We start from the raw sequence: 23,168 nt of genomic DNA, 5'->3' as shown, positions 1-23,168 counted from the left end.
CATGTTCCATGAAGATGACCCGAGTTTGGTAACCGGCTGGCTGCTCTGGGGCCTTTTGCGTCAGGAAAGTATTTTACATGGTTTGAAACTGCAGATGTGATTAGAGGGGCTAACCTCTACCAAGTGCTTACACAGTCAAACTACTTGTTATCAGTTTTTTGCCCCTTATTATTATCTAATGACCAAAGCACTTTGCACAGAGGTGTCAGAAGTCTAAGAGCTTCCTGAATTTTGTGCACCCTTGTACTGCTTCGTTTCTGCATTGTTTACTCGCAGAGCCCAATGTCTTAATGGCAAACTCAAGGGCATGTCCCTGCCTGTGGGGAGGCTCTAGGTGCAGGCACCCTCTGTGACAACCACCTCTGCTGCTCTGGGAAGTACCCCACGGAGGGGACATGCTGGGTCGTTGTGGCAGCAGCAGCGGTGGCTTCAGCATGGCTTGCTTCCCTCTGTGGGTCTGGAGTTGGCACAGGAGAGGGAGGTCACTTTTCTGGGGAGTACACAATGAAGAAAGGGCCGTTCCGATTTCTGCTGGAGAGAGGACATGGAAGCAGCCTGTGGACCGGCAGTCAGACCTTATCTGTCCTTTTGTTTCTCTGACCTGCCCTCACTGTAAGACTGAACGCGAAATGTCACACAGTTCTCTCGTATCAAGCCCCCAGGCACAGGCTTATCTAAATTACATGTGTCTGTGCTTCTTGAGTCATGCAGCCAAGTTTCCATCAATGGCTCTCTAAGCACTAAAAGCCCCTCAATTCACCGCAGTGGGTACCCAGTCAGGATGACAAAGCATGTAGATCCAAAAGTGACACTTGCCTGAAGCAATAAATAAACCCTTTCCCAAATGACCTTGCTTGTTAGCAGCTCAGCTTGCTCAGCTCTGCTCCCGTGGACTGCCTCATCTCATCTTCAAGGTCCTGAGATGCGCATGTTGAAAGGATCCCACGTCTCCAGCTCACTGCATGTGGAAATTACATTAACAGCAGCTATGCTCCTCAGCACAGAGCAATTAAAGGATCAGGTTAAATAACAGCTAGCCCTTGTATCCAAGCCCAGAGCACACACTGAACAAATTTGTGCTTGTGGTCTACATCTTCGGTCAGCAAGTGTGGCCCCTTCCTCCCTCTCGGCTACAGCTGGGGCAGGAGCTGGGACTGGGACTGGGGAGCTGCCACTTACTCAGGCCCCAGGAGGATGCCGGCACGAGCCCAGGTCCCAACTTCATCGTTCTTTGTTTCTCAAGTCACCTGCAAATAATCTTTCTGATACAGAGGTGTATGAAATCTGTTTGCAAATCTGTTTGGATTTGCATCCAAAGAATTTAAATGTACGGTCACAACCTAACAAGAGATTTTAAAAATGGAAAAAGCATTAAATGAAACACCTGGGTTTTCCCAAGAGCATCTTTGTTTATCAAAATAATTAAAGATCACATCTACATTTTATATTAATTTATTAGAAAAAAGATACGCTGTTTAATGTGCAAATATATACAACAAACACGATGAAACATTAGGAAGGGGAGCCCCTTCCCTCTATCAATGACTTACTCCTTTGTAACAGAGATGACTGTTTAATGCTTCCCCACAGATTTACAAATACATAATGCTTCATTTGAACAAGACACTTATTTTTATTTGAACAAAAATATTCTGGCAAAAGTCTGCTATTTTGGTGGCTTTTTTTTTTTTTTTAAACCTGAGCAAGTTTTGCGGAACAGGGGAAGAAAGGAAAGGCATTTCCCTGTGCTTCATCCTCATCACAGCATCTGATGGTCTTTTAATTACTAAACCACTGAATGACTTCAAGTGAATGCACTCCAAAATCTACATCTATGATGTAATTAATGACATGGAAGAGAGCGGGTGCTACCATTGGCAAAAGTGAGCTGGCTGAAGATACCTGGTTCAAGTTACATGGCTGTAGACATTTCTCAGGTAAAAGCGTTCCTATCTGCCAGTAAGGAATTTAATGCTGCCTCCTGTAATAAAGGAATTATGAATGGAAGGTACAGTTTAGTCCAAAAAGCAGAGTCTTGGATCCTGCTGTGACTTGCTCAAATGCGTGATTATTGACAGACTGCAGAATATGGCCATATTAAACCCGACCTGAGTAAAGACCTTGGGAATCCGCGTACCTCCCAGCGAGTACTGAAATCCTGCTCAATCCAGGAAAGAAGCTCAGATCAGATTGACTTCTTTATGATGCTTTAGGATGTATCTCAAGCAGGTGTTTGATGCAGGCTGGTTTTGTGTCCGGTGGCCGCAGACAATTTCAGTGAAAGGGATGTGTCTCATCTCCGATCTCCTCCCTTCCATGCCTGGTTGCTGCCACACTGGCTCGCTCACTGGCCATGCCAACAGCAGGGGGAATCCAGCTGATCGCCCTAACAGTAACCACGGCGCTGAAACCATTTCGCTTCCTTGCAACCATCCTTCCAACCAAGCTTCATCTGGCAACTCCACAGCGTGACATTTTCAATTAAGCAAAAACCATTCTGCTTGATCAGCGCTCCTCTCCATTTCAGATAAGAAACCCCAGCGGTGCTGAAGAAGGCACTATGAGACCTGAGCTGGGCAATGCCAGTACCCTCAGGAGACAAGAGTTTCGTAAGGGACCGTGTCCGTCCCATGCTCATTTAGGTGCAGAGCCTCTCACTGCATCAGCTCTCATGATACTTTATAAAGAAATACATACAAATAACACCAGAACAAAGCCACAGCACTAAGAGGACTAAGAGAGTCTGGCTGACCCCAGAGGCAGTGCTAACCAAGGGCTCTTGCCTGGCCTATGTTTTCAGACATGATGTTGTCAAAAGCTGACCCAGTTTTCAGGTGCTTTCACAGCTTATTTTTCCTCTTTGGCCAAGAGATCAGTATTTAAGAACAGACTTCATTAAGCAGTGACTCCATTTTGCTCTGCAGCATCCCTCCTCTCCCACCAGCAGGCCCTGGGCTGCTGTGGTGAGCCCATAGGTACATCGGTCATGTACGATGGCAGGGGCTGCTGTGGCTCCATTCACACCAGGATCCTTAATGATGGGGTGACCACAGCAGATTTGACCTTTGCTATCTTCCCACCATCCTCTCCCTCTTTACTCTCTTTGGAGTATTGTGGAATTCGACTAAAACAAAGAAATAAAAGCCCTAGGGGAGGACTGTTCTGCATTCAAAACTTTTTAGTATTTTTTAAGAATAATGCTCCTGTTTCACGTGTTGTGCTTACACAAGAATGCCTGTCAAGGACCCTGGAAGAGCAGGTGAAAACAAAGCTTAAACAAAAAATCTGAACAGCCCCCTGAACTTAGCTGTTAGTTAAAAAGTGAAAGTTAGAAACCAGTAAGCAGTGTTTGATCAAGATAAGGAAGCAGTGGGGGCAAGCAGGGGACACACGGAAGTCGAAAGGCCATTCTGATCTAAAAACAGTCCCTGCCAAGCAATATGCTTATGTCCTTCTAGGGGAAAAGAAAATACCAAAAGAGCTCTTTCTTTTCTAAACTTCTGAATGATCCGGTAGGCAGGTTTAGCAAAGTTTAAATATTTTTACAGTAAGCTAGAATAACATGTGAGTCAAGTTTTCTCCAGTAACTTGGTGTTTTTTTACTTCAGCAGATTTTCTGACAGCATAAAACACTCCAGACAAACATGAGTTGATTTGTATGCTATGGCGATCCGCAACAGAGGCTGCCATGCCATCACTCTGCAAGTGGGAATCTGCGGTAGCATAGCATAATTTTACTTGCCCTTTGTGGATGTTCTCTGTCCCCTGCTGTAATATACATCTTAGCTGGTCGTTTAACTCTTTCAGTAGTGCAGCATACACCAAAAGCTTTCAGTGGCATGTACTATTTGTAGACTCTGAAAGAAAGGCAATTCTTCTGAGCAGAAAGGCAAACGTCTCTGTAACTGTGACTATTTCTTGCTTACCTCTCTCTAACACCTCTGTGGAGGCGCCACCGCCTCTCCCCAAACCCACTTCCCCTGTAGCAATACCACACCCAAGGCACGGTTGCTCAGAGCTCTCCTAAAGCACTTTTAGGACAAAACAACTGAGTTCTAACAAACTAAATTTCCACACCAGACATACAAGGTTTATGAGGAAAAGTCTGAACTACTTTCTAAACTTTTATGAACACTAACTTTCATTTTAGAGCTTTGGTGGGTGGGGTTCGGGGGGAGCAAAGTAGGAGGAAGCAGCAGGTCAGCTATCTGCAGTATAAACCCCAGTTTTCCAAGCAGCTCTAGGCCAGGACACTTTATGCCTGCAGGCCTGGGTGCCCAGTTTGCCCCAGAGTCAACAAAGGTGCTGGTGAGTCTCATTGTTCTCGCAGTGTAAGCTAATAAAAGCTTGGTCACCACGGATCCCCAGCTTTGTATTTGCTCTGAAGAAGTGAGACTTGCAAGCACTTCAGCTCTCTTGAGGTAGGAGATAAATGGTGTTTCTGTTAGTTACCCACATCTCTGAGTCTCCCAGAGTGCCCAAATGGCTGAAGCAGAATGGGTGGATGGAGGACAGTAAGCAGGAACCTTAAAATGCCAGTGGTTTCTGCAATGACATTTCTATGACCTCCGTTTGGTAAACCAGCATTCTGGAGATGTCAGATTACAGTAACACAATGTGGTAGCAACCGGTACGTGAAGGGAGGCCAGTGGCTTGGCACTGTCAAAATCTTTCGTAAGGGTCCTGGCTGGCTGTCCCAGCTGACAGGATCAGACCTCTTATGGTGAGTGGGACTTACCTGCACGAGCAAAGCCTGCAAGATCAAGTTCAGTGGGGGTCACTCGGTGCCACTACATACTTCCATGATCCAAGTGGCTGTGTGCCACCTTAAAATAAAGACTGCAGCTAAATTTTTAAAGTTAAATATGTTATAAACTACACACATATGTGATCCTGAGATAGTGCCTGTAGCAAGTCCCAAGGTAGATAAGCTTCCTGAACCCAGAGGTACTCACGCCGCATAAGCGCATTGTTTGATTTTGGCAGGCCTGCTGGACTCTCTCAGAGCATGCTGCACTTCCTAATTATCCTTCTGTTGATGTTGATGTTGTTGTTGATGTTGTTGTTTTTGTTTTTTTGGGGGGGGGGGGGTGGGTCTAGTGAAACAATCAGTTTAATGACTGCTACCAGCAATTCCAGTGGCATTTCTTCTGCAGTTCAGACGAAAGCATTCTTGATCCTTTGCCAGTTCTCCCAAGACTTGCAGAAACAGGCTCACAGCTTCCCTTTCTATTTTTCGGCCAGCCAAGAGCTGTGTGTCTGCAGCCTCCTGCTAGAGGAGCAGCTGTGCTGTGCTGTGCTGAAGACACTCCTCAAGACAGGGGAGAAAACATCAGTAGGAATCAGACAGAAAGGCGACAAATATGAGCCACAATGGAGAGAAGAAACTTAATACGATGGCTGTCATCCAGAGGGTCAAAGACCATGCGCTCCAGTCCCATCAGTACATAGTCCTGTTTGAGTTTCTGACAGCATCAGCTCCGAGTCAGACCTTTTAAACCCAGGGGAAAAATATTTTCCAAAATTCTCTTTGCTTAAGCACTATATATTCGAAAAGTCCTTTTTATTGTTTCAGTATTTTAGCCCTTAGTTGATTAGTCACCAAGACTGTCAGATGCCCGCTGCCATCAAAGCAGTCTGAGCACCCGCAGCTTTTGTAGGAATATCACAAAATAGCTTTAGCAACTAGGAATTATGCAACGGGGGGAGAAGGCAGGACTAGCTAGATTAATGCAACATGTAGTGGATTTGTTAACATGAAGTGTATGACTCGTCCCAGAATCGTGCCAGAAAATGGTACCATGTAGCTTACTGGTAAGGGCAGTAAAAGGGGTAATGCATTACTTTAATCATCAGCGAACCACTCACTTATTCAACATACTATTTCCAGCCGAAATCAAAGGTTTCCTTTAAAATGCCATTCTTCTAGAGACTGTAAGCATCTTACAACTCCTTCTGCCTTTGAACTCTACTGTGATAGCTGCTTCATTAACATTGTGGTTCCAGTGCAAAAAAAAAATCCTCCAGATCCCAAATCTTCTTTCTTTAGACTTTTGACTGCTCTGCTTAGTGTTCTGTAAAGCTTGAGTCTTCTGTTCATCTACCTGGACATAGTCCACTCTCTGCTCCTCAGAGAGAAAAGGTTTCTGTGGGAGAGAGAGGAAAGAAACCAACGTATTAATTTTAGGATTGAAAAGAGATGCTAGTGAAACTTGGCTTGATTTTCTGTTTTCCTTTTCCCTTTTTCCTTGATTGCTTCACTTCACCCTGAAGCTCACAGTGACATCAGCTGACAAAAGCATTGCTTTACAGCCTGCTTTAGATATAATTATCCATCTGTCACCCTGTCATTCAGCGCAGCACAGTGAGCGAAGGAAATGTGCTGTTCTGGCTATTTCCATGCGTAATTTTCTTCTTTTCCAAGTGATCCTGCTGCAGGGATAACCTGACTGCATTTTAACTAAAGAGAGGGTTTAAATTTAAGGAAGCTTAGGAGCCTCGAGTCTTTTGCATCCAGGAATATTAGCTGATGGGGAAAATGATACACAGCACATAAAATGGACAAAACTGACAACACTTAATTGCTTTGCAGTGGTATCTACCCACTGTCTGGGCAGGTTATAAGCTCTTTGGAACAAGGAATGTATTTTCTCAGCATTGCTAAGGGAATTGAAATGCTTTTGGTGGTGCAAGCATAAAGACGAACATCTTACCACGTCACAAGTGACGGTACAGTTTGAACCTGTGAATTTGTCATGGGCTGTAAACTAGTTACTGCAAAGAGATATGGGGGAAAACTGGTGGGAAAGGGTTTGTGGATACCTGGCGAAAATGAAAGAGCATGCAGAGATCCTGCAAGCACCAACAAGTTTGCCCACAAGCCCTCATGGCTGCGCATCCCAGTGCAGTCTCGTGCCCTCTGCAGAGCTCATGTTAACGGCATCCCTATGAGCCACACTAAGGACACCTTGTCATCACCCTAGTAGTGTTTTTATTACATTAATCTTGAACCTGCCACAAATACAGTCAGCTGGAAACACGACTGGCTTCACCATGATACTCAGGGCACCTAGCAGAGTCCGGCTCTCGTTCTTGTTTTCCTCCCAGCAGACAAAGAGTAAAGAGACTGTGCAGTTTTTCAAATGACTCATACCTTCTGTACAGGGGATGGGGAAGCAGAATTAAAATCCAATGCTAAGTAATCAAGGTTAGATTTCCTTGTCCATGGAAAAGCACCACTGTATGGAGATGTTGCCTGTCTGTGTTCCTGTCAGGAAAGAAGAGAAACTTTTAATGCTCTGAAAATATGATCCCAAAAGGAAGCAGGACTACAACTGTGAGGTGGGAGACTCGTCTGGCAGAACGCGAATGAGGAGGGTCAGCACCCACATGATTTTCTATGCCAAGGATGTGTTTGGTGACTAACCACAGGACAACACTGATTAACTGTGGGATAGCATCAAGAAACTACGAGAGCCTTTTTCTCTTGGTAATTATGGCAAAACAAGCAAACCAGGATGATTTTCATTCAATGGTATCAGCAAGGACTTGTCCCCAGCTTCTCGACCCAAGGCCTTGAAAGACTCGTATTTGCCCTCTTAACCATTATCATTCCATGAATTTGAAGAAATGGTGATAATTCTGTTCACATCTAGCAACTTAAAATTAATCTCAGGAAAATTACAGATGGTCACAAATATACGGAAGGTTTGATTTGACTAGAAAAATCAAGCAGCGAGTAGTTACAGCTGGCACTGCCCTTCTGAGCAGATTTTGATCTAGCAGCGGGGTTGGGCTAAAATTTGAGACTATGGTTCATGGGGGTTGTGGTCAGTTTTACAAGGTATTTCTATAGTCATTGCCATTGGGCTTTGGCTGTGGAGCCAGATCTGTAGACAATGACTCAGATCAAGGGTTCTGAGATCCATTTCCACCTAAAATTTAAAGGAAACTGATATTCTGGTCTTTTGCAAGATATGGCTAAAGAGTGAATGAAGAAAAGGAAGCCACAAAGCCAGATGTTCTTCTTTCATGGGATGGGAAGTGGGGTTAGTGCCACCAGCCAAAGCAGAAGCAATAAGAGACTTTAATGGGAGTTCTGTTTCTGCACAATATTTGGTGTGTTTCTTTAGGAAGTGCACTAACGGCTTTCTGTCATTTCCTAGGAGATTCTGCAGGGCACACTTTTAAAAGGTGAAAAGATTTGGTTTTCCTTTGCCTTAATGAGTTCCCATGTAAATATGGCTGATCCCTGTGATCTCTTGGAACTGCTCAGCAACACTCGTGGGCAAACAGCTGAGTTCTGCAGAGCAGAAGAAGGGCTTCCCTTATATCTCTGTAAATTGGTCCCAGTGTCTTTGGTTTAAAACCGTTTCATCATTTTTTTTAAAAAACAGAAGGCAAAGGACAAACCTCCTCAACATTTTTTCTTAGAAAACAAACTTCTGCATTCTCCATCAGTGTGACAGAGCAGAATAAAGCAAAGGATGGCTGTGTGAAAATGAAGATTACCATATGAATGTAACTTTCTTCCTCTTCTCCGGAAACTGAATTGGCAAATATTCTTGCTGAATTAATACCGTCTCTTTCTGGTGAGATAAAGCTCATTCGATTGCTATGAAGAAAAGCACAGGAGAGGTTAAGGAAGCATCTTACAGATGCTCTGAAATGAAGCCAAAGCCTGACACAGTCCATATGGTGAATAAACTCACACTAACGCCGCAGCCTGTATGGAGAGGATGTCCAAAACCACTCCTTAGTTCTAGAAAAAGTGTGCTATATGAGTGTTTTTGTTGATTTTTTTTTTCTGGGATCTATGAAAGTTTCCCATCTCTGGTACGACAGAAAGCATAAAACATTGGAGCAGATCTCCAACAAAGGGCACAGAGACAGGTACCATGCATCTGGGTAATATGTGCCAATGGGGCAGTGACTTAAGTTGTGGGGGCATTCACATTTTGGAGACTGACGTGAATTAATCAGTTGCTGGAGATGGATGCAGAGGAACTTGTCTGGCTTTGAACACAGCAGTAAACACATGCTATTAGTGCTATGGAGACGGCTGCGATTCGGCCCCTGTACAAGGAAATCTCTTTCACTGACATAACTGTCGGGGGTGTATCGTGAGTAAACTACTGCAGGCTAGCACAGTGGGGTTAGTTCTTAGGAAATTAGATGGCCACTTTGTGCAGCATGAACAGTGTAATTCTTTTTGCTTTATTAGTTCTGGGCATACTTCTTTTTCTTTTAGTTTTGTTAATATAAAACATGCAAACTCCTTCTGAGCTTTTTCTCCTTCAGGACCGATGCTGGGGAGGCAGGCTACTGGGGTTTCCCTAACAGGCAGCACGTGGCAGGCAGCGCTGAAGGGCTTAGCTGGCTTTGGACTGTATGGCTCAGAGAGGAGTCTGCAATTGAGAGACTGCCCATCTCATGTCCCTTTTGCCTTCCAAATGACTAGTTGAGGTGAGAGACTGCAAATGCCCTGTCTGGCAGTCATGCTAGCAAAACCCCACATTTTCTGGAGTGCCTGGGGTATGCAGAGAAGATTGGTGGGAATTTCTGGCTTTTGGATCCACGCTTCAGCAAAGCTGGCTCTCCTGTCAGCCTTCCCCATAGCACCAAGATCCCCAGCCAGTAGGCTGCAGTCCTCCTCTGCGCACAAGTTCCCTGAAGATGAGTCTTTCACCGTCCATGGAGCCCAGCAGTATCATCTGTTCATACTAACTGGGCTTTGGGACCAAAAAGCGTTTGTTTTACCCCACAACTAATTTCCAGTGCCAAAAGGTCACACCAGCAGGTCCAGTCTGAATTGCTGTGCGGCAGTGCAGAAGTCTATACTCAGGCTACAAGTCAGGCAGATCTTTATCTTATCTGGATCTCCTTTGCTATATGAATTTTCAGGAACAAAAATGGCTCTATTACTTTGAAAAAAAAATAATTAAGGTGTGCAAAGCTTTTAGCCGTCATAGCAGTCACACCAGAGTGCATACCAGCTCCAGTCTCTTCAAAAGGAACCTTCAAAACAGACTGAGCATCACTGTGTGGTGATGAACACACTGGATCTAAGCATTGTGACAGGGAGCCTTGCTTTTTTGAGATAGCAGAAGCCTGGGGGATGCTGTAAGGAGCCCTGGGGAATTTTTGTTTGTGGACTTTGCCAGGAAGCTGTTTCCTGTGGGATGTGATAAGCTATTTTTAACTCCACTCCACAATGTTAATGCTTAAAAGATTGGAACAGCAGGTTTCTTGTTGACTTACTAAGGTACAGTCCACATTCTGGTCACGGCAGCGTGCTCCCGGATTGTGGAGAGGTTCCTCAAGTCCAGAGGAGGTGGCCGTGCTGCAAGTAGATACAAAAGCAACTGCATTTCCAATAGCAAAGCTAATGAAAAGTACAGACTGTTTAGAAGAATGCAGTTTTATATTAACAGCAAGAAACTAACAGAGTGTTTCACAGAATGTAACTGATATAACCAAGATAGTAATAAATGTCCACTTCAGTCAGCACCAGAAGGCAAAGCCCCTCATTTACCCTAAAATAACAGAATAAATACAATGGCCATAAGGAGAGCAAATGCCCCACGAGATCTGTGTGCTTGCCTCAAATGTGCTATGCATATGCTGCCTTCAAGAGGAGAGGCCAGTTCAGCCTACAGGTCAAAACAGGTTTTGAGCTCTAAAAAAGGTCTGCACATGAAGATCAAGATCATACCTCTCACCAGTCAATGTACATTTTCCACTCCGTTCTCAAAACCCTTTAAGAAAGGGCCTGAGCTCACTTTGCTTCCTGGCAATGGTCTAAATTTCTGTCGCTGCTTCACAGTAGCATTTACTGAACCAATTTCAAGTAGCCCTGTGGTTCTGCAGCCCAAAGAGCTTTAATTTAGGCTAGGCTTAGGCTATTTCTCCATTGCAAAGCTAAATGTTGTCCTCAGTATATCCACTGGAAATGCAACCCAGATTCTGGAGATGCCATGAAAAGCAGGAGTGGAAAATTACCATCAGTAAAAGCATCTGCAGAAAATTCCTAATTAAACCAAGACAGCTGTGCCTACCCAACAAAGGTTTTACCAACAGCCCACACATGAAGTTTGAGTGTTTGGATGTCCCATTCCTGGAAGGTCAGGGAGCTGGTGAGACAGCAGTACATGTACTTCAGAGCTGCAGGACTTGGTCTGCTGTCTCTTCAAGGCTATGTCCATTTGGTAATTTGCAGTCAGAGTGGATCTGAAGCCGTGCACCAGGGTAATGCAGCTACCTGGTCTCTGACTGCAAAAGCAGGCATGGATGCTCTTCCCCTGCTCACAAATGACCCTGCAGACGCATCCTACACTACAATAAGCCACTTATATAGTAATTCAATCCCTCTTCTAGAGCGGGAAGTGGTTTAAAATGTGCCAAGGACAGTATCAAAGGCAGTAACCTGTGTCCCCGCTTGTCAGGACCCCCTGGCTGCCAACTGCACTTCAGGTCTGGGCTTACATTTCCTACGTGGCTTAAGGTCGCGGTTCACCGGAGGGGGCTCCAGGTCTGAGGGAAGCTCAGGTAACGGGCTGGTGAGTTTTTCAGTGCTGACAACGGGGAAGGTAAATGTGGCTGAGCCGGGGCTCATGGGGATGTAGCCGTCGGGCGAACAGTCGGAGCCGGGTGCAGAGGGAGAGGTGCTGGGGCGCATGGGCACATAGCTGTCCTCCATGCTGTCCGAAGCAGTCGAGTAGAGCGGGGAGAACCGACAGGGCTTCAGAAGCAAAGGAGAAAAAGAAAGAGAAATGGGTCAATAAATTAACAGCTAACCCCCTGCAAGCCAGGAGGTCTTGTGAGCTGGCAATAGATCTGAGCCAAGCCCCAGGCCAGGAGAGCCCTGACGTGACCTCTCTGAGAGGTGCAAGCTAGAAAGGCATGAAATAAATGCATGAGTTCAGATGCATGCTCCAGCTCTGGAGAATTCCACTTCTGAGCTTCTCAAGTCACTGCTGGAAACTAGGACCAAACTTATTGGTGACATAAGTAGGTTAAATCCTCCAACTTCAGTGAGGCTGCACTTGCCTCTCCCAGCAGTAATTCTGACCAAGCAAAGGAGGCTCCTTCATACAAAAAAAAACCATCTGAAAGGACAATATCTGATGAACTAGATTTCTGCAAATGTGGAAGCTGAGAGAGCAGACAGACCTACAAGTTGCTTCTGATAGCTGAGAATAAACACTAGAATTCATATCATGCAGGTTAGTGCTGGCTGAGTGGTGAGAGGGGTTGATTACAAACCTTGCAAGCTTTCAAAGGGGATACAAATGTAAGTTGCCTACCACCACCTACATACAAGCAGCAAAAGATCTCCCACACAGAAGACAGTATCCAGTGCCAGACAGAAGACTGGCTATGGGATGTGTGATGTTGCTACGCATAACCATGTCTGTCAAAGGCTGAGTCAGGAAGCTTTGGGCTGACAGAGCCCTGAATGACAGGCACTTTGAGAGCAGAGACTTTCCTATGTCCTAAAGAGGAGATATCCCTCAGGATCATGAAATGATAGACGCCTTTAAACTCTTCTATCAAGAGATAAGCTGTTCTCTCAGGTGGTATTGGTCAACAGCTTAATTCTTGAGGCTACTGGTCTCCTTTTTCACAACAGACCTGGCTACAACTGATTTAAATACAGAAGTTGCCCACAGCCAAGTGTTTCTTCCATTTTTTATCTCTTCTGCTGAACACAGGAAAGGACCGATTGACTATCAGGATAGGAATTACTCACTTTCTGAAGTCTGTCATGTGCCAATGTTTTAAATTTATGCAAACACAATACTTACCAAATTCAAGCTAAGCCTCTTATCCCGACTTCTTAAGGAACTGCCCTCCATATCTGCTGCAAGGGAAAAAAAAGTTATGAAAGCTTGATAAGGCAGTGCAATCTTATGGGGATAATTCTGGAGTAAAGTGTACCACTATAAAATAATTAGAGCTTCATAAAGATTCCATAAGTCCTAGTATTTATCCTAAATGAGGAAATCTAGTGACAGCTAAGACTAGAACCAACTCAGTAGCATTTCAAGAGCAAATACATCTCTTTTATGTATGATGAAACCAAGGAACGTGTTCATGTATAAGCCAGCTGTAACTTGTGCTTCCTGTAACACAAGCAACTGGGGAGAAAGACTGGTGTGGTGTGGAGAGCAAGCAACCAAGCAAAAATTTAGACCCAGCTTCTCCTCTAGTCCTGCTCTGTTTTCCCTCCTGTCAAATCCGGGAAATTATACGAAAAAGGGACTGTAGGGAATATTCATCCATTATTGTTTGGAAAGCTATTTGGGAGCCTTGTACATAAGGTGCCAGGGAAGCACATGTTATTGTACAGAGGGTACATGGGAGAGCTTAATGATAGCAGAGAAATTCTTCTCTTTGCCACCCAGAAATGCTGATGTGGTGCAAGTGGCTCAAGCTGATCGGGAACAAACAGTCAGAGGAAAGGCCATCAGTCACAGTGTCCCCTTGTGCAGGCTGGTCTGTGTCTTGTAGGTCAATTTTACTTCTGAAGCAAAAAGCAAAACAATCAAACTCCAGTATTCAGAAGATCAGCAGTGGAGATGCTTACAACTACCATCCTTTTCTGGAAAACTATTTTCTGTGCAGAAAATAGCTTTTCTGTGGGAATGCCTTAAAACCCTGCATCCAGGTTAATCCAGTCCCCACTCTTATGATGGAGATGACAATACAGCACTGCAACTGAGGGTCTTTGTGGTGGGATCAGCATAAAAGGCAAAAGTGCTAAATAAGAACAAAGCAATATCGTTGGTGCTGATATATATTCAGCCAGACATAGTCACTGCCACAGGACAACTACATTTATTTTCTATTTTGGCAAAAAGACATTCAGGCACAATGCTCCAGTAGATGCCAGGATACAGGTGCCTTACATGTGTACAGCTCATTCTCCTTCGTGGCACTGCAAACAGCATACGCTGCGTTTCCTCTGGGTTAATGACATCTGTTCAGCTTTTACAGGTTGCCAGGGGCAAAAATGAAGTAAATAACTCGAGTGGGCTCACTCTGGGAGCTGGTGAGGAACAGCTGCTTTCTCCCTGTTTCTTTCTCCAATCTTTCTAGTTCAACACGTTTTATTTCAGAGATCATCCTTTCAAATAGTTTCAGCTGCGCTAAGGGTAAGAAAAAACAGCAGCACTTATTAATTCACTGCTGCCCCCTGTCAGGCAGAGATAACCTTGCAGCACAGTAGGAGGACATGACATTTGGCCACTTAATCCTCTTAAAGAACACTTTGGCATAAATTGGGTTAGAACGTTAACCGTCTCGAGCGTGCTGGCGGCGTTGGAGTGGCACATGCGCAGGAGCGAGAAGAGAGCTCTTCAGGGAACAACCAAATGTAAGTGGAAATTAAGAATACCAGTTCCACTGATGGGTGTTCCTCCAGAAACCTTCCAAGAATGGCTTGTACACTGCTAAACAGGCTGGCCAGAGGTCTCCTTGCTTTAGATTCTGAGCTTTAAGAGCTAGATTAGTTGGCCCCAAATACAGATTGGTCATTCAAACTACAGGAGTCTAAATGATGCTTGTCCTTAAAAAACTACATTTTCTTCCTCATAAAAAATGACACACCACTGCAAAGTACTTGATGACTTCAAACTAGGTATTCCAGCTGCCTCCCTCTGTTCTGTGGCTCCCCAAAATAAAACTTGCTCATACTCTGTATGCTGGTTTTGGCACCTTGATATTCTGGGGTTTTTGACTTTTTTTTTGTTTGTGATGATAATGTTTCAAGATCAAGCGGAAAAGTCACCTCAGCTCAGAGCAGAACTTGCTTTGCAGCAGAGCCTTGCTCTGCAGCAGGTTTTCAGGCTACCCTGAATGAAGTGCAAGGGCAGAGGGGGATTTGCTCAAGGACACACAGAGTCCTTGGTTCAACCGGGATTATTTCCCATCCCCAGCGTCTCCCCAACTTCCTGTTCTTTACTCTATCTGCGAAAAGACACGCTGCTAGCATGGAGAGGACTGGATGCAGCCAAGCACCACAGCTACAAACATATTTCCCCTGTGCAAGCCCACATTTTGACCTGCATAAGGAGAGTTTGGCATTGCCTGGTTCAGCCATTGGCTTTCCATTTCTGTTTTTCTACTGCTTGCTTTTGGAGAGGGAGGGGGCATGGAAAATTAGCAAGTCATGAGGCACTCTGAGGAGATCACAGCCAATTGCTGCCCATGTGTACATGCTGAGGGGCCTTTACAGAGCAGGAGATGAATGTGAGGGACAGGTCTGAATCCCGCTCACTAACTACACAGCATTTCAGGCTGCTTTGGGTAGTTTATGATTTTGCAGGGGAGAACAGGGACGCACAACTGGAGGTGGCCGCCTGCTCTATGCTCATGGGCAGCTCTATCCCTCACCCTGGTCCTGCTTCGCTGGCTCTTGGAAATGCACTCACCTTTCCAGTTCCTCATGTTGTCTAAGCTGGACAAGGAGATCCTCCTGGGCACCAAAGCGACCTGAGCCCGGCAGATCCCTGCATGCCCATTCTGGAGGGTCACGCCGCCCACCTCATCCCCTCTCCTGTCTGAGAAGTGGGTTGGCTTGGGTGGCCGTGGTGGGGGCGTGTTGGACAGGACGTCCAGCTGGGTCACACCATAGGGCAGCGCATTTTGGCTTTTGTCAATCTGAAAGGTCGGTGTCAGCGGCGTCCCCAGCGGTGGAGAAGAGGAGGAAAAGTCACTGAGTGGCCCGCTAATGTCTATGCTTCTGGACACAGTGCTGGGATTTGCCAACGGAGCCCCATCCTGGTGCACAGTGCCAGTGCTGGATGGCTGTACAAGGTACAAGGAGGGCTGGGACTGCAAGGAGTCGACAAAAACATCATCCGATGAGGTTTGCTCCAGAGACCTGTCTGAATTTGACCAGCTGTCACACCTGCACAGAGAGAGAGATCAGAACATGCACTTTCCTTTTCTCCTGGTTGCAACTTAGCAAGTGCACAGCAAAAAAAATCCCCAGCCTCACAGTTCAGGACAAAATCTGTCCCTTCCTTATGGCTGTGGAAGGTCCCCCCTGAGCTGGGCTGGGGGACGGGACAGTTTGTGTACCTTGGGCAGCTGCAGGCAGAAAGGGCATCTGGAGGGAGGCTGTATGTGAGGTTCCCAGCCACTCATCCTGGAAAGGGCCAGGACCAACATACGGCACTTGACTGCTAATCTGTGCTATGAAAAGCCCCCCTGTAAATTGGATTAGGCTGATGGTCCCCTGATGTGCTGGGAGACTATCCTGAATGGCAGGGCTCAAGGACCAGTTTGCCCCAGTTTCCCAGGGTGTCACTGGGCAGGCAGAGGGTGACTCAAGCCCGATGCATCTGGCAGACCCCAGACTTACCTGTTGTGGCTGAGCTTGCCCGACTCGCAGTTGGAGAGGAAGAGGTAGTCAGGGAGGAAGACCAACTCTGACTCGCTGGGGGTTTCCTCCGCGGCAGACGCATCAGCAGCAGCGTGGTCAACCAAGAAGGAGGGATCAGCAATGCGGGAGGCATGGGTGGAGGCGGCTGGGGACGGCTGTGGGGACGAGGTCGTGTGAGACAGGCTCTCCACTGAACCTGCAATGAGAATGGATGGCCCTGGCTGAGGGATGGCTCCGGCTCACCCTGGCCCACTGCCTCTCCTGGCCACAGCCACCTTGCTTTTGCATCAGATATGTTTTACCCTAAAGCAGCAGTGAGTCAAGGCAAAAACTGATCCTGGGGTGTCAAGAGCCTGATTTTACAGCTGCTCCCTGTGCCCAGGCTGGGCAAGCCAGCTGCCAAATCGAGGGGGCAGGATCCCCCTTGCCCTGGGGTCCCCCACTCCTGCAGGGCTGTGGCATCCCTCCTGCAGGCAGTAATGAAGACAGACTCTGCTGAGGAAAGTGCTACGGTAGAGCAGCCTGTGCTACCAAGTATTTTTTAGGACCTCCCTAATGCAAATAATTAATTATTAATCTCCAACACTTCAAATTAATGGTGACAAGGAAAGGGATTGATTTCTTCCCACATTCTAGATCTCAGTGGACAAAAGTGAGTTTTGCCAACCATGGAGCAGCCGGGTTTGTTGCACCTCTGCACTTGTCTGCAAACTCCTTGTGCCTTTCTAGGCCGGACATCAAAGCCACGAGAGCTGCAGTGCAGCTGCTATTGCCCAGTTGGAGGCTTGTTGGCTACGACGTTTCTGGAGGCCATAAGGCACAGGGGAGCCTGTGCTCAGTGATACCTTCCCTGCTCTCTCCTTCTCTGGGCATAACGCTCCGGGTCCCCTGGTTCCAGCACAGGGAGGGGTGGTGGTGGGGAAGGGAGCAGGTTTGGGCTGCAGGCAGCAGGGCTGGCCCAGGCTGCACAGGGCTGGCCATCTGCTCAGCTCCAGATTCACCTGCGACCACCAAGGCCACCCTTCACTGGCAGCATGTGGCTGAGGCACTCATACCCATCTGGTCCGAGCACAGTCGGGCAGCAGAGACAAGTCTGGTCCTGTTGCTCTCCCAGCTTCTGTCCCTGCTAGAAAGCTGGGAACGCTGGGCAGGCAGGATGAAGGATTCATGGCTGAGCTGCACAGAGTTAGGGCTAAGCACAGCCTCTGACACAACTTTTGGGGCATTTTGACTCAAAAATCGAGTCCTCAGTGCAAGTCAGACCTCCAGCTGAAAGCGGCTGTGGAATGGGAAGGGCCTGGGGTGTCTTTGCAGAGCAGCCCTCCAGAGGCGTCTGTTCCTGGCAGCAAGCTCAGCCAGCGGCTCCAGGAGCATGAGTCCTCAATTAGAGAATATGATTTTTCTAACAACGTTTCTGGTTGCTGCGTGACAATTCCCTCACCAGGGTTACATGGGGACCAGGCAGTGCTCGCTGTGTGCCCCAGCCATCCCCAACACCTGTGGGGCTCAGTAGTGGGGGCTCTGAAGCACAGACACTGCCTGAGTCAAAGCTGCAAAACTCTTCTTCAAAATGAAAAACCTCACAAGAAAAACAAACCAAATAAACCAGCCACTACTGATAAAACCAAACCAAGCATAAACATGCCTTCAAAGTGCAGCAAGACAGCACATTTCTCTAACGCTGAAACCCAGAGTTTGCTGGAATCAGCCCCTGACCACCTGCGTGCATGTGGGCCAGATCCTGCACTGTGTGGTGAGATCCCAAGACCCTCCAGCAGGTTCTACCTAGCCCTCAGCTCAACACAGCAACACGGCTTGACACTGTACTGGCTCGTTGTAGTCACTTCTCAACCCTGGGAGGTGCTAGATGCAAGTGCAAGCAGGTCAGGAGGGATGGGGAGGGCTGCCAAGGCTAGGGTGGCTGGACACCAACATCGCTACATACAAACAAAACCCTCCAGTGATCCAGACTCCTCCACCAGCCACAGCGGGCTTCACCCCGTCATTCTTCTGATCTCAGTTAGAAGAAGAGCAAACCAGCCGATCTTTTCTCCCTGCATTACCCCACATCTCATCCCTTTAAACTGGGGATGGAGCTGCCTCTTTTCTTCCCATCTGCCAGTACTGAGTCATTGCTGCTTCCTCCTGTTAGCTTTGGAGGTCTGATGCGCTGGTGGACCCCAGGTCAGCAAAGCATATAAGCACGTGCTTAAATTCAAGCTTAAGCAAAGCGTTTGCTTAATTTTGAGCAGGTGCTTATGGCAGCAGGATTTCAGCAGTGAGCATCTGGAAGGAATGGCTTTTATAGGGTTTCACATTTGCAAAGCAGAGCTGAAGGCTGCAGCCTTCCCAGCTGAAAAATAGCTTTTCTCTTCTTCATTGTGCTGGCTCAGATGGCAACTCTGCTTTCAAATCTGGACTCGGAGAGCTGTCTTGCAAGCTGAGGATGATCAAGTATGCACTGGGCTAACTCCACAGGGATCTCAGAAAAGCATGTTCACATCACCATCCGACCACTTTAAAAAAAATTTAAAAAAGAAACTAAAAAACCAAAAACCAAGCAACTGAAAACCACCACAGTGCATAAGGAAGAGAAATTAATGACATTCTGGATTATTAACACAGAGAACGAACAGGCCTGAACTCCATCTGGTACTCACAGGGTTTAGCCATGGATTATCCCATCAGGAAAGGCTGCAAGCTGCAGCCCACATGGCAACCATTGTGAGCAGGAGGGATGGATGCAGACAGTACAGACCTGCCCTTTTCTGACCTTCAGGGGCTCAGGGACCTCATCCAGCTCCTAACAGACCATCCCTGTCCCTGCCAGCTCTGCTGGTAAAAGAATCAGCGTGCATTAAAGTTGTACCGCAGCAGCAGCTGGGTAGAATAAATTATGCATGGCCACTTTCAGCAGTGAGAAGGCAGCGAAGAGGTTTTGTGCCTGCCCTCCCCTTTGCCAGAGAGACAGCAGAAGGCTTCGGCTGCCAAAATAACTGCTTTAGTGGAACTAACTCAAAAAATCTCTGTCCTGTATTGGTGGGGAAAGTCTTCTGTGGTGGCTTTCCCCATCAACGCAGGGTCACTGCTTGGAGAAACAGAGGGCTTCACTCTCCTGCTGCAGGCCCCAGCTCACTCCCCAAAAATTGTTACAGTGCGACAGCAGTGCAGGGACACAGTGAAACACGGGGTTCTGCTCACAGCAACCTCCCACCAGGCTGCATCTCTACCAAGGAGGCAGAGATGCTCCCCACTCCTCCTGTGCAAGGGCAAGGATCAGGCGCTGCCGTGAGCAAGTCTGCTGGGACACCTCCTGCACTGCTTTGTATGGGAACTGAGTGAGGAAATAAAGTGAAGATGCTCAGGAGAAAGCATCTCTGCAAGGAGAGCACAGTCCTTCTGGGTAGTGCCTCAGTGTGGTGCTCCTAGCTCCCCTTGCTCCTGGCTGGGGGAGATGCTCCCCAGTGTGGCTGCAGCAAGGTCGTGGGGAATCAAACCATCCCCATGCCATGGCAGGGCCTGTGCACACTGGCAAAAAGAAAAGAAAGGAGAGACATTTAAAGAGGCAAAGAAACCATCAGAGGAGCAGGCAGAAAGGGAGAAGTTCCCAGCAACGGGCAAGGATGGGTGAAAACAACAGAGCAATCAGAGGTGAGAGAGAAGTGGAGGAGCAGAAGTGCTCTAATCCAACTGCCAGCAGCCAAGACGGACCTAAGGGTCCTCGTTTCATCTCCTCCCCTGTCCAGCCACTTGGTCCAAATCTCCTCTTAATCCCCTGCATGGCCATGGATCCCATGAGATGCAGGAACAACTGCTCCACTGGGAGCCTTACCAGAGGTGGAAGCAAGTTTTTACAGAGAAATGGTAGGAAAATAGGGAGGCCTCTTCCTCTCCCCTCCAGCTGACTCCCTGAAGGTGCCAGCTCCCTCATCCTTTTCAGTTCAGCCACCAGCACAGTTTCTTGTGCCAGTCGGGTGCCACAGCACAGTGGTTGCTGCTGGCAAGTCCTTCCTGACAGCCGCCCTCACAGGTGCTTCCTGACATCTGCCTGGAGCTTGCACTTTGCCTCCATCTCTCAGCTGTCCCTCTCTTGATGACTAAAAAGCTGTCCTCATGGGGCCAGCCATGGTTTTGCTAACACTCGGTCTGCGTCTGGCTGCTTACATGTCAGACTGGAGGCCGCTGATGAGCAGGACCTGGCTGTGTGTCCAGCTTCTTTGCGACTGGAAGAGACTAACTGGGAACAGTGGGACGGTGTTTGCAGCCGAGTCACTCTGTGCACTGAGTGGAGAAAGCGGTAGATTTGGTCTTGGGCTCAAAGTCACACCAGATCTCCAGAGGTGCAAGGATTAAGAGTGGTTGATTTCACAATATAATACTGGCTTTGAGATTCATTCTAATACATAGAACAGCTTACTAAAATTTTCTGCAACTGATGTGTCTTTCTTTTGATGATTCATTTCAGGGACTATTATTTTTTAACACGGTAGCATTCAAGTTAAAAAAGCATATGGCATTTAATAGAGCTTTTCTCTTTTTATGTTAATTTTTAAGGATAATTTGTTTAAACCTACAGGTTCTTGAGGGATTTAGGTGCTTCCAAAAAATGAGGCAATTAGCAGCTGTTTGAAATGTGATGTACAACCTGTGGAACTGTGCAGATTTAAATTAGAGGATCTGAATGTGCCGTGCAGCCTGACCCGAATAGACCCCAGACCTGACCTTGCCAGCAGGAACTGCAGGATAAATAGAAGCTCTTATGGGCTATTCACCATTAGAAATACAGTAAGTGCGTGTCTGGAAGCTTGGCTTACACGGTCTGTGATGAGGGCTCTAAGTTCAGGTGCCAGACTTGATACTGAACCAAGGCAAATGCTCTGCACTGTTGAACTTCTTGGGAGATAATATACACCTTGAATGGAGCGGAAAGCTGGGATGCCAGCTTCAGAGTAATTGGTAAAATTATATCTAAAACAATACTGCACCAGAAGTAGCAACGCGAGAGCTACTTCAGCGTCAACAAGGGCAGACGAGTAGGCAGGGGATTACTGGATATCCCTAATTACATCCAAGCTCCAAAGGGCTCTTTAGTCCAATCCCTCCAAGCTACCAGCTCTAGGTTTGCAAGTTGCATTAATGGGCAGTTTGTACTGGAACATAAAAATATGTCAGCGTGTTTTCCTGGTGGTCTCTGAAGCAAATGGAAAAAGAGCAGATATCACATGTATTGCTCTTTCCACTCCCATTTCCCCTCAGAATAAACTACTGAGGAGAAGATTAAAGAAGGCCAGGAACTATAATAGATTAAAATAAAACATCTCACCATAGCCTTTGTTTCCTTTCAAGAACAAGGTCCAGGTATGACTATGTAGCAGTTGCAAACACCAGCAGCAGTCTGAGAGCAGCAGCACAGGGACCATAGCAGCATAATCTACCTGGCCACACTATGATACCCCCATACATACTAGTGCCCTCGAGGCTGAGTCCCTCTGTCACTACCCTTTTCAGCTCTTGCACTGCCTTTTATCACAGCAAAGGACTTCATTCTGACTTATTTCCTATGAAGCTCTCAAATGGCTGCTGTATCTGCCCCTTGCAAATGTCAAGGGAAAGACAGATCACCGTTATCTGAGCCCGACTGTCTCATTCGAAAGGTAAGTTAATGATGATACAGGTCCCGATGTTAATTACTGGCTACATCCATCTTGGAGTGGTTAATTCTTGGAAGCTGTCCAAGACATTCACCCTACTCAGTTTATGCAGGTGTAGGTCCTGGCAATATAGGCTGACATTATGCTTCACTGGCAGGACCATCTCTTAAGCCTAGACACACACTTAATACACTCTCCTATCCCTTGCCTTTTCTTTATTTTTCTTCTCATTAATAGACTAAGGCAACCCAGTATGTTTGTCATTGATTTATGTACGTGCATGTATACCCAAGCCCGTGCACATTCCACGTCCAGCAAAGCCTGAGAAAATGCGAGTTTTGCAGGACACTGCCCTGGAACAGGTGTCTTACATTAAGCTAAACTAAATAAATATGGGGCATGTAATGAAATAAATGGCCCCAGAAGATAACACTCAGTCAGCTTTTCACATAAACAGTACCTTTTCTTATTAAGGACCTGCTGCTTATTCTAGCAGGAACTGCTTCATCAAAGTGAGAGCAAGCAGACAGCTATTACTGGGTTGGCCAGAAAGTAACTGCGTTATTTTTCTGGGTAAATGAAAGGTGAATTCTTCATGGGAAACAAAAACTGTATTGAACAATATAGCGTCCATGTTGTTCAATTACCTTTTGCCACCTTTCAGGCCACTTCATGTTTCCATACTCAAAAAAGTTCTTATCTGTTTCAGCAAAAAACGCTTCCAAGAACAATTTGCTATCCTCATCAGCAGTGAAGGTTTTACCATTCAGGTTGTTTTGTAAAGATCAAAATAAATGGTGGTCTGATCAATATGGTGAATATGGTGGATGTGGTAACACAGCCCATCCAAGCTGCAGCCGTGTTTGAGAGTGACCAAACTGGTCTGTGGTCTAACGTTATCATGGAGAAACACAACACCTTTGTGATTCCCCACTTCTGGATGCTCCTGTTTGACGGCAACATTTAATCTCTCCAGTTGGTGACAGTGCACATCCAAATTAATGGTTTGGTTCCTTGGAGGCAATGCAAAATACACAATAGCTTTGAAATCCCACCAGACTGACAGCACCACCTTTCTTTGGTGAATATCTGCATTTGAAGTGTTTAGGGCTGGTTCATCACACTTG

At 46.6% G+C, this 23,168-nt stretch overlaps 1 protein-coding gene across 1 annotated transcript in view; it reads right to left on the bottom strand.

The window, feature by feature from the left end:
• Positions 1–6,051: 6,051 nt before the first annotated feature.
• Positions 6,052–23,168, bottom strand: part of GAB3 (GRB2-associated binding protein 3) — a gene marked incomplete at both ends in the record, with an annotated part of 18,300 nt that continues 1,183 nt past the window's right edge. The window contains 8 exons of the mRNA XM_010184179.1: positions 6,052–6,146; positions 7,154–7,267; positions 8,512–8,614; positions 10,261–10,342; positions 11,485–11,740; positions 12,807–12,862; positions 15,435–15,913; positions 16,370–16,586. Of these exons, the coding sequence (XP_010182481.1) occupies positions 6,052–6,146; positions 7,154–7,267; positions 8,512–8,614; positions 10,261–10,342; positions 11,485–11,740; positions 12,807–12,862; positions 15,435–15,913; positions 16,370–16,586 (1,402 nt within the window). The remainder of the gene's footprint in view (positions 6,147–7,153; positions 7,268–8,511; positions 8,615–10,260; positions 10,343–11,484; positions 11,741–12,806; positions 12,863–15,434; positions 15,914–16,369; positions 16,587–23,168) is intronic.

Source organism: Mesitornis unicolor, unplaced genomic scaffold, assembly GCF_000695765.1.
Source record: "Mesitornis unicolor isolate BGI_N332 unplaced genomic scaffold, ASM69576v1 scaffold9995, whole genome shotgun sequence".
NCBI lineage: Eukaryota > Metazoa > Chordata > Aves > Mesitornithiformes > Mesitornithidae > Mesitornis > Mesitornis unicolor.
This window is presented reverse-complemented; position numbering and strand designations above follow the sequence as displayed.